The sequence below is a fragment of the Eumetopias jubatus genome, unplaced genomic scaffold (genome assembly GCF_037043125.1).
Source record: "Eumetopias jubatus isolate StellerSeaLion01/CBP00866 unplaced genomic scaffold, mEumJub1_p1.0 scaffold_9, whole genome shotgun sequence".
NCBI classification, from domain to species: Eukaryota; Metazoa; Chordata; class Mammalia; order Carnivora; family Otariidae; genus Eumetopias; species Eumetopias jubatus.
Window position 1 is genome coordinate 51,136,611 of NW_028274815.1, and position 15,850 is coordinate 51,152,460.

Below are 15,850 nucleotides of genomic sequence, written 5' to 3' on the forward strand. Positions count from 1 at the left end.
ATGACATGCTGGGGGTGACACCAGCTGGAGCTGAATAGCTCAGTCAAAAATGGGCTGATTAGAGCAAGCAAAACTCTCATACATTATCGATGGGAGTCTAAAATGGTACAAGCACTTCGGAAAATTGTTTGGTAGTTTCTTGTGAAAGTAAATAAGTATTTACCTTATAACCCAGCAATTCCAATCCTAGGTATTTATCTGAGATGAAAACATGTCCACAAAAAGACTTTCAAAAGGACGTTCATGGTGACTGTACTCATAATTGTAAAAAACTAAAATATCCAAAGTGTCCATTAGTAAGAGAATAGATAAAATATTGTATATTTGTAGAATGAAAGTGAAAACTGCTAACACATACAACAGCATGGATGCATCTCCAAAACATCATACTGACTGAAAGAAATCTTATGCAAAAGAGGACAAATTTTATGCTGTTGTTTATGTGAAATTTTAGAGTAGGTGACTGTCTACTGTATAATACTCATGGACCAAGCAAAACTAATCTAAGGTAGAAAAAAATCAAAACAGTGGGTGCCTCTGAAGGGTAGGGACTGAATGATGGAAACATTTTCTCTCAAGAGGGGTTTGGGCTACACATTTGTGCATTTGTCAGAGCTCATCTAAAATGTACACTTAAGACTTGTGCATTTCATCATATGTAAATTTTACCTCAAAAGGAAAAGGTGATCTGTAAACAAATATCAAGTGCTAGTTAATGATATGTAGGATGAAATGGTCTATAACTTACTTTGAAATGAATAAAAAAAAGAATGATTGATGAATATATGTGATAAACAAATATAGTAAAATGTAAACAGTAAAACTTAGGGGGTGGATATATGGATGTTCACTGTTAAATTGTTTCAATTTTTCTGTGTGGCTGAAATTTTTCATAAAATGGCGGTGGCGGGGGTTGGGAAGCAGTAACAGCTGCCGGGACAAGAAAAGCCAAGCTAAAAGTTTCAGTGGAACAATTATTGTCTCAGTCTGTATATATCAGGGCCTTCTGATACTATTATTATTAATTCACTCATTCATTCATTCAACAAACATTTCTAGAGCTATTCTGCATCAAGCCCTAGTCTAAGTGCTGGGAATGCTAGGATGAAAGAAACATAAACCCTGCCCTGGAGGAGCTCACAGTCTAATGGGCGAGATCAGAGATGCTTTCGTAGAGTTCATGCTCGACATTCCATAAAGAAGGACAGCTCTGTTTTCTTGCTGTCTTTGTCTCAGGAGTCTGAGAATTTAAAAAGAAACAATTGAAAGAATGCTAGGCCATTTAGGTTTAACGGATATATAAAAGTCTAACCACAGATAGGCTCTTCTTTTTAAACTACTTAAAGACTCCAAATGTGAAATACAGTGAGTGAGCCAACCGCCTCCTGAAAATCTCAGGAAGGAAGTTCCCAGAGGGTGTCCTTTTTCCAGGACCTAACGCAGAACTGTGGGAAGAGTCCCAGCTGCCTGATTGAGATATTTCTGTGCCCATTTAACTTAAGCTCTTCAAAGAGTCTTCAAAGAGACTGGAGTTGTAGGAATTGGAGTACTGTCTGGGACCCTGTGATCCCTCCCCATCAGCCTCCTATCGTTCTGTGACTGTGGAGGTTGTGGGGACCAGCCCAGCCCTGAGAAATGGGGTGGTTTAGAGGGAACAGAAGAAATAACCCCTGCTTTGATCTCCTTCAAGATAAGGAGGCATCGGTGTTTCACTGATCTTTTTAGGTCTTCCTAATTCTGCAGAATTCACAAATCCTGTCTTCATAAGGATCTTCTGGCAGCTGACAGACATGGAATTCAGACTCTGTGTGTTAACAGGCCTTGTTAACACTCTGTATTCTGCTAATGGTAAACATCAGAATAATACATTTCCTTCAGTATTGACTTAATGACCCAAGATTGATAGTTTTCATTCTGCTAACATTTGGTTTACTTAGGATCAACTAATTTTAATGATTAAATTTAGACTATAATACAAATGTGGTTTTCCCAACCCTGATACTGCAGTTAGAGATTAAATTCAGGAGGGGGAAAAAAAGTTAATCTGGAGAGCCTAGAAGATAACCCAAGTTAGGTTTAAAAACAAACAAACAAAAACCATATTTAGTCAAACTGGGCCTTTTCTAAGAAAGAAGATGTGTTTTATTTTATTTCTTTAAAGCCGTGTGACTTCTGAAAGATGGAAAAGATTTTGTGAATATTATTCTCAGATGTGACAGATCCATGTTGGCAAGACTGGCTTATATGCAGACACTTTGAACAATACCTGTTTCAGTTGGCCTGTGTCATGTCACATATGTGCTTTCCCTTGGTGGAGAGAAAACACTTTGCACAGTCATTTTGTTACCGGGACATGATGAGATGGGACAGGAGGGAGTCAGCTTAGGGACAGTGACTGGTTATTTAGAACAAAGGATATTAAGGGTGACTTTAGGCCCAAATTCCATGCCCCTGGAACCTGGAATAAATAGGTTCCAGATACCTGATTTTACATTCAGCCTCTCCATGTTCACAAATACACGCAGTCTAGGTTATGCAAGTATTTAAGTGCTAAAAACTATGGGAATAGGTCTGTAATATAATATAAAATTTGGCATGAGAAGAGATTTATTTAGGAATCATCTAGCCCTGTGATTCCCAAACTCGGTTGGTCCTGGTCGGAGCTCAGCGATTCCGAGTCAGCAGGTTGGACAGGGGTGGTGTGGTGAGGGCTGGGAGTCTGTAGTTTGAAGTGAGCTTTTCATGTGATTCAGTTGGTCAGCCAGTTTTGAGCTATACTCACCATACTTATCATCCCCACTCTCAGGTTTACAAGTGGGGCAACTAATGGCCAGAGAAGTTGGGACTTGCCCAGAGTCAAACAGCTAAAGCCAGAGCTTGAGCTCCAGGCTCCTAATTGTCAACCCCCAGTGTCTTTTCACTCTCCCTTGTAGCAACAGTTGCAAAGGCCATCTGTTTCATACTTTTTCTTTGAGCGGAAATCACAGAAGTTCTGTGACCTTTAGGTACCGTATCTGCCAAACGGTTTGGTGAGGTCTCAGTAGCTGTATTAGTTTCCTATGGCTGCCGTAACAAACTACCACTAACTTGGTGGCTTAAAACAACAAATTTATTTTCTACCATTTTGGGGCCCAGAATTACAAAATCAGAATGTCAGCAGGGTTGTGCTCCCTCCAAAGCCTAAAGAAGAGACTCCTTCCTTGCCTCTTCCAGCTTCTGGAATCTCCAGGGGTTCCTTGGCTTGTGGTTTGCATTAGCTCCCGTGTTTGCCTCTGTATTAACATGGCCCTCACTTCTCTCCATGCCAGTGGATTTAAGGCTCACCTGTTTAATCCAGGAATGATCTTGTCTTAAGATCCTTCACTAAGTTACAGCTCACCTTGAGGTCCTTAACTTAATAAATCTACAAAGACTCTTTCTCCAAATAAGGTCATATTCATAGGCACTGGGAGATGGGACCCTCCTTTTAAGGGTCACCATTCAACCCACTACTACAGTTGACAAAAGTAAGGGGAACACATTATTTCTAAAGCTCCCTTCTAGAACCACAATCTGTGATTTTCAAGTATTTTCATTACTGAAACTATTAATAGTATTTTTAATTGTGTCAGTATGCTTTCTGTGTATTATTCAATTCTCACAACAACTTAAAAAGCAGGTATTATTATTGCCATTGTACAGTTGAGAAACTGAGGCTCAGATGTGGGAACTGACTTGGTCAGAGTCACAAAGTATATGACAGAATCTAGATTTGAATCTAAGTCCATCAGATGATAAAGCTGAAATTTTTACTCTTTATATTGCCTCCCAATATTTTTTTCAGATTGTAGCTTATAAGGAGCAGTATATCTCTGCTATGATATCTGAAGGCAGTAGGGATATATATTCCATCAAGCCCTCCAACCAACCAACCAACCAACCGACACACACGCACACGCACACGCACACAGCAAGAAGAAAGAATGCCTACATAAGGGAATAATGGCAGACATTTCACCTTTCTTTATATAAATTCAATTAAATAAAATTGTATACTTTCCCAAAATAGCTATAACCCCTTCTGTGGCTCTGATGCCCTTCTTCCTTTTCCTGTGCTCTAATAGTAGTCAGAAGTTATCAGCTTGAGAGATAATGCAACATGTTTATGGGGTGAGGGGATCAATAAAGAGAGAAAAGTTGATTCTGGAGAAAAGGGGGATAATTGCAGGCACAGATCCCTGGAGTGGGCAAAAAGGAGGGGGATTAGAGTACAAGGGAAGGATAGTCCATTCACTGTAACAGAGGGAGAAGTAGAAGATACAGGTATAGATGCAAAGGTGCAAATAGATTTGGCGGTGATGACATAGTGTAAACAAAAATAGCTATCTAACGTCAGTGTTGATCAGGTATGAAGTTATTTAAGCATTACATTTGCTAAATGTTAAATGAAAAGTCCCATAAATTTTATTTCAGCTATCGCTATGCTATTCATGATTATGTTAGTGGATAAAGTTACAAAAAAGTAGAACTGAGGAAATGCTCAATGAAGTTTGTTATACCCCATGACCAATGCATTTATGCATTTCTCTGTAGGAAATATCACAATATGAGTAAATGTATATTTGCCTGAGACAGTTGTCTCAAGTGCTATTGAAATGAGGGTTTCACAACTCATCCGTGTCGTTTTTCCTACTTAGAAAAATGAAAATTAAAATGCTATCTTCAGACTCACACCTATATTGCATTAACTTCTTAGCACTTTTAACCATCTTGCAAATGCATACCTTTAGTTTCAAGTGAATAACAGTGGGACTGGATTTGGTTCATATCTATTCCTACACTGAAGGAATCACCCAGTTGACATTTGATAGCAAGTACGTCATTATTTTACCCACTTTGTCCATATAAGCCATTTAAATTAATAATTTCTTTAGAATATTAGACTGTGATAAGCAAATTGCCCTCCCTAAACATAAATTCCCAAGTACACTTCAAACCATTTTCTGTGCCTAGAAAACCTATTCTAAGAGACTGGTTTATAATGAAAGTCTTGGAATTCAAATAGGAAAAATTCGTCAAAGAATAAGATCAGGAACAAGCATGCTAAGGAATAAAGTAGGACGGGGTGGTAGGGGAGAAGGCAACTATGGAGACACTGCCAATATCAAGTAGAAAGTAAGCAAGGGAAGGAATGAAGACCTGTGCCTCTTTCATCTGTAGGAAACAAATTGAAACTGAGTTTTCAATAAGCGATGAGAGGAAAAGGAACCATAAATTGTCCCACAAACCTTAATAGATTTCAAACCAAATAAACATATTAGTTTACAAAAATCTGACTTTTGCAGAGTATGGTAATATCAACACAGTGTTCTCAGGATCAAAAAGGTACTGATCAGTTTGGTTCAACATAATGGAGACCGTAGAGGGACAACACATTATGACTTTGATTGCCATGCTTGTACAAGAATTTGGAGACTCTTTTCATCCCCACAATTATAAAAATGATTGACACTTGATCGTGGATCCCTCACCTGTGTCACTCAAGCTTTATGTTACTTTCTGATGAAAGAGTTTCTTGAGATAAAACTCAAAAAGTAAAACATCTATTAATTCAAGAAAGCCTTATTGAACACTTGTGTGCCAGACATTAAAGATTCAGCAGTAAATAAGCGAGGCCAAATCACTATTTTCAGGAAGCTCACATTTTAATGGATAGTTCTAAATAATATCAATCAAGATTGATCTTACCCTTGATGTTTAACCTAAATAACTTGATAGGCATATTATATTAGGTTGAAAGATATAAAACTTCCAATATTCAACAAAAACAGCAATTTCAGGCAGCTCAACCAGCTATTAATTGGGTGAATGCCTACCTACCATACCAAAGAAGACACACATTTTTTTCTGTGTGTCTAAAGAAGAGACTCCTTCCTTGCGTCTTCCAGCTTCTGGAATCTCCAGGGGTTCCTTGGCTTGTGGTTTGCATTAGCTCCCGTGTTTGCCTCTGTATTAACGTACTTTATGTGTGTTATGACATAGCTTTATTTATTTAATAAAGCTTATGTAATAAGCTTAAATAATATTAAATAAAGCTTAATAAATAAATACTTTTTTATTAAGTATTATTTAATATTTAAATATTTAGCTTTATTAATTTTTTATGTGTGTTATGACATAGCTTTATTTATTTAAGTATTATTTAAATATTTAGCTTTATTAATTTTTAAATAGTTTTATTTCTATAAACCAGAAATAACTATAAAAACAAGTTAGGCCATTGGCTTAAATTTATTCACTTATTCAGCAAGCATTTATTGAGCACTTTATCTGTGCCATGCATTCTTCTGTGAGTCAGGGATACAATGTCAAATAAGATAGGCTAGGTCCCCAATGTGGTTACAAGCTGATGGAGACAGACAATAAACAAGTGATCATAAAAATAAACAACAAATTATCAGGTAGTGATAAGTTTAAATGAAAATAAACCATATACATTTGAGTATATGGCTATTGATATAAGAAATATCCATTTTGGGAGAAATTTTTACAAATCTTTTTATAAAATTAAAGATAAAGGCCCTCTATATTTTTTGTCTACCATCCATTATACAAGGATCATGCAAAAAAAAATTTTTTTTCCTCCTAGAATTCAGTGCATTTCTCTTTTTTTTGGTGGCCAGGAAGCCAAAAATCTTTAGTGCTCCATTACAGTGATAAATTTTCCCAAATTCCCAGTTCATCTTTCTTTCTTTCTCTCCTGTTTTTTGGGGTTTTTGTTTGGGGTGTGTTTGTTTCTTTTTAAGTAAGCTCCACGCCCATTGTGGAACTCAACACAGGACTTGAACTCAACCCCAAGGTCAAGGCCTGAGCTGAGATCAAGAGTCAGATGCTTAACTGACTGAGCCATCCAGGCACCCCGGGGGGGGGGGAGTGTTTAATCTAACTTTTTTCTATTTATCTTATGTCCATTTTATATTTTATTATATTTTTTATATGCTTCTATATATTATAATACATTATTATTATATTATTATACTATACATTATACTAACATGTTTATAATATATATTTTTAGTATTTCTGTTTTTCTTATGTATTTTTATTTTCTCATTTCCATTTTTTCTTATTTTCTATTTTTTCATCTTTTTTCTATTTATCTTATTTTATATGTTTTAATATTGCAGGCAACTTTATGTTCTTTTTGGTAGTAGATAGGGTATAAATAGTAATTTAATCAGTAATTTAATAACTATCTCATTTGTTCTACAAATATTTATTGAACGTTTACTATGCTGGGCATAAGAGAGACAGCAATGAACAAGATAGACAAGGTCCATAGAAGGAAATTACAGGTGAAAATAGATTTTTGGTGTACCCAAAGAAATGAACAATTAGAGCTGGATGTTTTGGTGGAACACAATGGACATTTGGGAAGCTGAGGCACCAAGGTAATAATCTTTGAATGAACCTACACTGCATATGGCACATGGTGAAATGGTGAAAATTTAGCCAAATTTAAGCTAAAAGGCCTCTGCCTACAAAGAGCTTAAAGCTCAACAAATCTAGATATAACTATTATTTCTTACGTGTCTCTAAGTGCTGTTTATGCTAAAATGATGATTTATCAAACCTAGACTGCCAGTCTGTTGCTAAATAAGAACAGAAATCTAAGATTAAAGGAAAGGAAGTTTAGTACCCATACCTGTCCCGGGGACATGGAATTAGAATAATGAAAGATTTCTAACCTATTTTGGGTTGTTACCATTGTTTTTGTGTTCTCTGAGTAGTTCAGGTTCTGGAAGAGGGAATTGGGCAATGTGGAGAAATGCTTCCAGAGAGAGACTAGAGGGCCACTGGCAAGCATAGCCATCAACAGAATCACTCCGAGATTTGGTTGTATATTACTAGAGAATCTTTAGTGAGAGGCTCTTCAGGGACAGCTAGTCCATCTCCCCTTCTCCAGACATCCTCCACACCATAAAAAGATAGATGACAGCCTTTCCAACTCCCCAAGATTCTCAAGAAAGAGATCCAAGTTCAGATTCAGAGCATCTTAATATGCCTTCCAAACTTCCTCATAAGATGAATCAAAACAAATCATTAAACGCCTAAAAGTATCAACTCTGACAAAAAACTACCAACTGTCCTTCCCCTCTCCCCACAAAAAGAATCTCATCTATGAGCCAGTCATCATGTTCTGATAAATTTTCAAATTTCCCATGCTTGCCTTCCAAGGCAGCTGTAGAGAAGTTGCTGGGAGTTTACATGAGTAGTTACAGTCACAAACTTGAGCCTGCCAAAAAGTGTCTTAATTTCATAGCAGATCTACGAGGGAGGACTTCTGACATCTGGTTGGAGCTGGAAAGGCCAGAGGTACACCATCAGGTCAGCGTAGTGTATTATCCTTGGGAAACCCTGGAAAGAAGAGCTAGAGGAAGATCAGAAACTTTTAAAAGGCACTAAGCAAACAACAGCATCTGTGTGGTAATGACAGCATCCCCAAGTGTCCTTTTGCTCTCAGGCCGTAGTCTCTGCTGGAATTTTCCCCCTACTATCGTCAACATCCTACTGCTGAACCTTCAAAGACTTCTGGCTTCTCACAGGAGGGGTTGTAATGCCCTGTCTTGTACACATAGTGGTATCATAGAATTCCTGATGTCTGTCCATGTCTTGCCTTTCTGTGTCTTCATTCCTGAGGCAGGCATAAGATTTGACCAAATAACTACACCACAGAAGAGAACCCGCATTTCATTAAATACAAAACATTTATCAGAAAAATTCTCAGGATGTCTGAGTGGCTCAGTTGGTCAAGCATCCGACTCTTGATTTCAGCTCAGGGCATGATCTCAAGGTCGAGCCCCACATCGGGCTCGGCACTCAGCATGGAGTTGGCTTGAGATTCTCTCTCTGTCTCCCTCTGACCCTCCCCTTGCTTGATCTTGTATGCTCTCTCTCTCCCCCCATAAATAAATAAATAAATAAATAAATAAATAAATAAATAAAGTTTTTGAAAAATTCTCTTCACCTTCTTGATGGTATCTTCTTGATGTTTGCCATACAGCAGAGTCCTACCTCTGCATTTCTAACTAGCAGGTTTTATTAGTGTCTTTTAGAAATATGTGTTTGGTACCATGTGGGTCACTTTTCTCTGTAGGCAGATAACTGTTGTTAAATTTGGACCACACCACAGGGAACTTTATTTTGGTAACTCCAAAACCTCAACAGAACAGGTTCTTAGAAGGTCATCTCTTTCAGCCCCCTGCTTTTTTAGATTTACAACAGAAAATGATCTCAGAGAAACGTCATCTAACCTCTTAATGAGCATTCCAGATCTGTGTAGCTCTGTCTCCAGGAATAGGATAACAACTGCTTCCTAAATTAACCTATTCCAGAATGTCAGTCAGTCAACTACTTCTGAGTACCCACCATATGCTAGGTGCTGCAGATACAACAATGAAGGCTACAGGCCCTCCCTTCACAGAGTTTACAAACAGGCAGTATGTGATGAAGGTGACAGATGTTATGAAAGGGAGAGTATAAATTACGGAAGCCTAATTTATAGGGACCGAACCTAATCTGGAGGAGTTAGAGATGGCCTTTGTGGAAAAGTAACATCTAAACTGAGACTTGAAGCTGCAGGCTGACAAATACTGGTGCATTGGAGGAAATGAAAGAATGTAGTATCTTTGGAGCTTTGTGAGGGGATAGATGATGAGGTTGTAGGCAGGCTGGATCATGGCTCTGTAGGCCATTTTACATTTTTAATATTTAAAAAATTTTATCCAAAGAACAATTAGCCATTGATCAGTTTTAAGCAAAGCATTGATGTAACCAGGTTTGTTGGGGGTTTTTTTGGTTTTTAAATCACTCTGATTACAGATTGGGGAAATCAAGAATCAATGGAAGAGGGGCGCCTGAGTGGCTCAGTCAGTTAAGCCTGTCTGCCTTTGGCTCAGGTCATGATCCCAGGGTCCTGGGATTGAGTCCCGCATCGGGCTTCCTGCTCAGCAGGGGGTCTGCTTCTCACTCTCCCTTTCCCCCCCTCCTCCCTGCTTGTGTTCTCTCTCTCTCAAGTAAATAAAAAAATCTTAAAAAAAAAATGAATCAATGGAAGAGACCAATCTGGAGGTTTTAGCAGTAGTTCAGATGGGTTTTAAAAAAAAAAAGGAAGGAAGGAAGATACCTTGAACCTCTTATAATAGCAATAGAGAAAGAAAAGTGGGTGGGTTAGAAAGAAGTAGAATTGCCAATATTTGACAAAAGATTGAGATGCAAGGAAGAAGAAAGAATCGAGGATATATATAGTGCATAAACCAGGAGTTCTGAGAAGGCTCAGTTTTGTTAAGGTATGTTTAGTTTTTGTTGTATCCTTAGTATGTAGCATATATGAGGTATTTAAATAATTTTTTAATGAATAATTGAATACGTGATCAAACATCCAGATTTCTAGTTTGAACAATTGGCCTGAGAGCGATACTATTTATTTAGATATGGAACAGAAAAGGGGGGAAATATTTAACAGGAACAGGAGTTCAGTTCCTTGATTATTCATGTCTAATTATTAAAGGAGCTATGGTAGATCTAAAACAGACATATTTCACCTTTTAAAAGGATTATTTTTAAGAGAGTCTTAGGTTTACAGAAAAGTTCATCTGAAAATATAGTTCCCACATGCCTCCTTTCCTCCCCTCCCTGCTAGAGCTTCCCCTATTATTTACATCTTGTGTTAGTATGTTACATTTGTTAAATTAAACAAATAATGGTACATTATTATTAACTAAAGTCCACAGTTTAGTTTAGGGTTGTCTCTATATTATACATTATATGGGTTTTGACAAATACATAATGACATGTATGTGTCATTATCCATCATACAGAATAGTTTCACTTCCTTAAAAATCCCATGTTCCACCCATCTTTCCTTTCCTGTTTCTACCCAAGCCACTGGCAACCACCAATCTATTAACCATCTTCATAGTTTTGCTTTTTCTTGAAGGTCAGACACTGGGATTCATACAGCACGCAGGCTTTTCAGATTGGCTTTCTTCGCTAAGCAATATGCTTTCATGGGTGCTTCGTGTCTTTTTGTAGGTTGATGGCTCCTTTGTTTTTTGTTTGTTTTTGTTTTTTTTTGAGCCTGCCACAGGTTTATTTGTACAAAGGGCAAAGGAGGACACCAGCCCCGTGCAGATAGAAGCCCTGGGGTCACACCAGTCCTGTCCTCACACTGACAGACACAAGCCTCTACACTGGAGCCTTTGTGGGGGCCTGGGCACCTTTGGGAGCCGGAGCTGCAGCAGGAGCTGGAGCCGGAGCCAGAGCCACAGCCTGGGCCTTGGTTTGAGCCTTGGCCTTGGACTTTGGCCGGCAGAGCCTGAGACCCTTGGCAATGCGGGCACGAGCACGTTTCCCGAGCTTGGGGTGAGCGATGTAGGCAAGTCGATTGAGCTTGCGGCTGCCGCCCTTTGGGATCTTGGGCTTGACCTCCTTGGGCTTGACGAGGGCCTTGATAGCCTCTGCACGTGCACTCATGGCCTTGGCGTTGTTGGCCTGCATCTTCTTCAGGCCCTTCTTGTTGTGCTTCTTGGCAAAGCGCATGTTCCTCAAGAACTTGGGGTCTACCCCCTTAAGAGATTCGTATCTTTGTGACCGGGGTTTCTTGATGCCATTTCTGTGCCATTTTCGTGACTGGTTGTGCGTGGTGTGGTTCTTGGACTTGGCCATGTCTGCACTGAAGACCGCGGCTCCCGAAGCACCTCGGACCGGAAGAGAAAGGGAGGCTCCTTTGTTTTTATCACTGAATAATATTCCACTGTATGGATGTACCTCCTTTTGTTTTCCATTCACCTACTGAAGGACCTCTAGGTGCTTTCAAGTTTTGGCAATTATGACTAAAGTTGTTATAAACATTTATGTGCAGGTTTTTGTGTGGCTGTAAGTTTTCATTATTTGAGTAAATCCCAAGGAGCACATTGTCTCAGTCATATGCTAAGGGTATGTTTAGTTTTGTGAGAAACTGACAGAGTCTTCTAAAGTGGCTGTATGATTTTGCATTCCCACTAATCATGAGTGAAGAGTTTTTGTTGCTCCACATCCTCATCAGCATCTGATGTTGTCAGAGTTTTGTAGTCAGTCATTTTAATGGGTATCTTTATTGGTATCTCATTATTGTTTTAATTTGTAATCATCTGATGATAACACCTTTGTATGCAGATGTGATACACAGCATTTTTCGTATGTTAATTTGCTATTTATCTTCTTTGGGTCAGGTGTCTGTTCATACCTTTTGTCCATTTTTAAATTAGGTTGATTATTTTCTTATTGATAAATTTTAAGAGTTCTTCATATATTTTCTATACAAGTCCTTTATCAGATATGTGTTTTGGAAATATATTCTCCCAGTCTGTGGTTTATCTTTTAATTCTCTTAACAGTGTCTTTTGCAGAGCTGAAGCTTTTTTTAAAAAAAGACTTTATTTATTTATTTGAGAGAGAGAGAGAGAGAGCAAGCAGGGGGAGCAGCAGAGGGAGAGGAGAAGCAGGCCCTACGTGGGACTCGATCCCAGGACTCTGGGATTATGACCTGAGCAGAAGGCAGACGCTTAACTGACTGAGCCACGCAGGTGCCCCACAGAGCTGAAGCTTTTAATTTTAATGAGTTGCAACTTATCAATCATGCTTTTAGTGTTGTATCTAAAAAGTCATTACCAAACCCAAGGTCACCTAGATTTTCTCCTGTTATAAGAGTTTTATAATTTTTTATTTTCCATTTAGAGGCTATGATCTATTTGAATTAATTTTTATAGAGGGTAAGTTTATAGAGGGTCTGGATTATTACTGTGTTTTTGCATGTGGATATTCACTTGTTCTAGCAACATTTGTTTAAAAGACTATTCTTTCTTTGTTAAAAGCCTTTGCTTTTACTCAGAGCTCAGATGAGCAGATTTCTGAGCTTTCTGCTTTGTTCCATTAATCTACTTGTGTATTCTTTAACCAATACTACACACTGTCTTGTTTACTGTAGCATTATAAAAAGTTTTGAAGTAAGATAGTTTCAGTCTTCCAGCTTTGCTCTTCTTTACTATTATGTTGGCTGTTCTGGGTCTTTTGCCTCTCCAAATAAACTTTAGAATCAGTTTGTTGATATCCACAAAATAACTTACTAGGAATTTGATTGGGATTGCATTGAGTCTATAGATCAAGTTGGGAAGAACATCTTGGTAATATTGAGTTTTCCTATCCATGAACAATGGAATATCTCTACATTTCTTTACATCTTCTTTGCTTTCTTTCATCGAGGTTTTATAGATTTTCTTGTATAAATCTTGCACATGGTTTATTATATTCATATGTAAGTATTTCATTTTTTGGAGTGCTAATATAATTGCAAGTGTAATGTATTTTTAAATTCAAATTCTTGTTCTTCAATTCTGGTATATAGGAAAGAAATTTACTTTTGTGTATTAACCCTGTACCTGTAACATTTCTATAATTGCTTATTAGTTTCTGTAATATTTCTTTATTATTTCTTTTTTCCCAACTTTATTGACATATAACTGATATATAACACTGTGTAAACTTAAGGTGTACAGTGTGCAGATTTGACAATTGTATGTTAATACACATATAAAGTTAATTAATTCATCCATCACCTCACATACTTTTTTTCCCAGTGAGAGCATTTAAGATCTACTCTTCAAGTATAAAATATAGTACTAAGCACTGAGCTATACATTAGAACCCCAGAAGTCATTCATGTTACATCTGGAAGTTTGTACCCATGACCAACATCTCCCTATTTCCCTCACTCCCCTGCTTCTGGAAACCACCAATTTACTCTCTGTGAGTTGAGCTTTTTTAGAGTCTATATCTAAGTAAGATCATACATGACTTGTCTTTCTCTGACTGACTCATTGCACTTAGCATAATGCCCTCAGAGTTCACCCATGTTGTCACAAATGGTAAGATTTTCTTCTTTTTTATGACTAAGTAATATTATGTAATATTATACATTGAAAATACTTTTTTTCTTTACCTTTCATCCACCAAACAGACACTTAGGTTATTTCCATGTCTTGGCTATAGCAAATAATGCTGCAGTGAGCAGTGGAATGCATGTATCTCTTCAAGATAGTGACTTCATTTCCTTCATACCCAAAATGAAATGGCTACATTGTATGGTAGTTCTATTTTTAATTTTTTGAGAAATCTCCATGCTGTTTTCTGGAAAGGCTGTACCAGTATCCATTTCCACCAACAATAGAAAAGGGTTCTCTTTTCTCTACACCCTTGCCAGCACTTGTTATCCCTTTTTGATAATATCCATTCTAATAGATGTGAGAAGATAACTTTCTGTGGTCCTGAATTACATTTCTTTGATGATTAGTGATGTTGAGCACCTTTTTATATACCTGTTGGCCATCCATATGTCTTCTTTAGAAAAAAATGTCGATTCGGGTCTCTTGCCCTTTTCTTAATGATATCGTTTGTTTTTTAGCTATTGAGCTATATGAGTATGTTACGTATTTCAGATATTAACCCCCATAAGATAGATGGTATGCAGATATTTTCTCTTGTTCCATAGGTTGCCTTTTCATTTTATTGATTGTTTCTTGTGTTGTGGTTTGATGTCATCTCACTTGTTTATTTCACTTTTGTTGCTTATGGTTTTTGTGTCATATCCAAAACATCATTGCCAATATCCATTTCAAGGCACATTTTCCCTAGGTCCTTTCTAGGAGTTTTAAAGTTGAAACCTTAAAAGGTCTTACATTTAAGTCTTTAATCAATTGCAAGTTATTTTTTGTAAATGGTATGAAATAGGAGTCCAATTTCATTCTTCTACATGTAAATACCTAGTTTACCCAGCACCGTTTATTGAAGAGACTTTCCTTTCCCCATTGAGTTTTCTTTGCTCTCCTGTCAAATATTAGTTGACCATTGGTGCATGGGATTATTTCTTAATTTTGTTCTATTAGTCTTTGTGTCTGTTGTAATGTCAATACCATCCTGTTTTTGATTACGATAGCTTTGCAATATAGTCTGAAATTAGGAAGTGTGAAATGCCTCCAGCTTTTTTCTTCTTTCTCTAGATTGCTTCGGCTATTCGGGCCTTTTATTTCTAGTTTCATACCACTGTGATTAGAAAAGATACTTGATATAATTTCTGACTTCTTAAATTTGTTGAGACTTAGTTTATGGCCTCACAAATGATCTGTCCTGGAGAATGTCCTATCTGCACTTGAGAAGAATGTGTATTCTGTTCCTGTGAAATAGAATGTTTTATATATATCTGGTCTATGGTGTTCTTAAAATTCACTCTGATTTATGGATTTTCTGTCTAAATGATTTATCCATTGCTAAGAGTGAGGTAATAAAGTTTCTACTCTTACTGCGTTGCTGTTTATTTTCCTTTCAGTATTGCTAGTATTAGTATTTAGTATTGTTAATATTTACTTTTTTATTGAGGTATAATTGACATACATTATATTAGTTTCAGGTGTACAACATAGTGATTCAATATTTTTGTATATTGTGAAGTGATCAGCACAATAAGTCTAGTTAACCTCCATCACCATACATAATTACAGAAATTTTTGTGTGTGATGAGAACTTTTGAGATTTACTATCTTAGCAGATTTCAAATATACAAATATAGTATTATTAACTGTTATTGCTGTCCATTACATCCCCATGACTTACATAACTGGAAGTTTGCACCTTTTGACTCCCTTCACTCCTTTTGGCCAGCCCTCACCCCCTGCCTCTGGCAACCACCAATCTCTTCCTTATATCTATGAGCTTGTTTTCTGTTTGTTTGTTTTAGATTCTGCACATAAGTGAGATCATATGGAATTTTTCTTTGTCTG

General features: G+C 37.3%; 2 protein-coding genes across 4 annotated transcripts in view; one reads left to right on the plus strand and one right to left on the minus strand.

The window, feature by feature from the left end:
* Positions 1-15,850, plus strand: part of EXOC6B (exocyst complex component 6B) — a 609,012-nt gene that overhangs the window by 520,470 nt on the left and 72,692 nt on the right. The gene's annotated exons all lie outside the window — the stretch shown is intronic.
* Positions 11,133-11,754, minus strand: LOC114218916 (large ribosomal subunit protein eL29). The gene has a single exon (XM_028116274.2). It carries the CDS (start codon positions 11,704-11,706, stop codon positions 11,227-11,229), a length of 480 nt encoding a protein of 159 aa, XP_027972075.1. The 5' UTR covers positions 11,707-11,754; the 3' UTR covers positions 11,133-11,226.

What these genes read in the sequence shown, in the direction of transcription:
- LOC114218916 (XM_028116274.2), bottom strand. Translation starts at nt 11,706, where the DNA reads ATGGCCAAGTCCAAGAACCACACCACGCACAACCAGTCACGAAAATGG.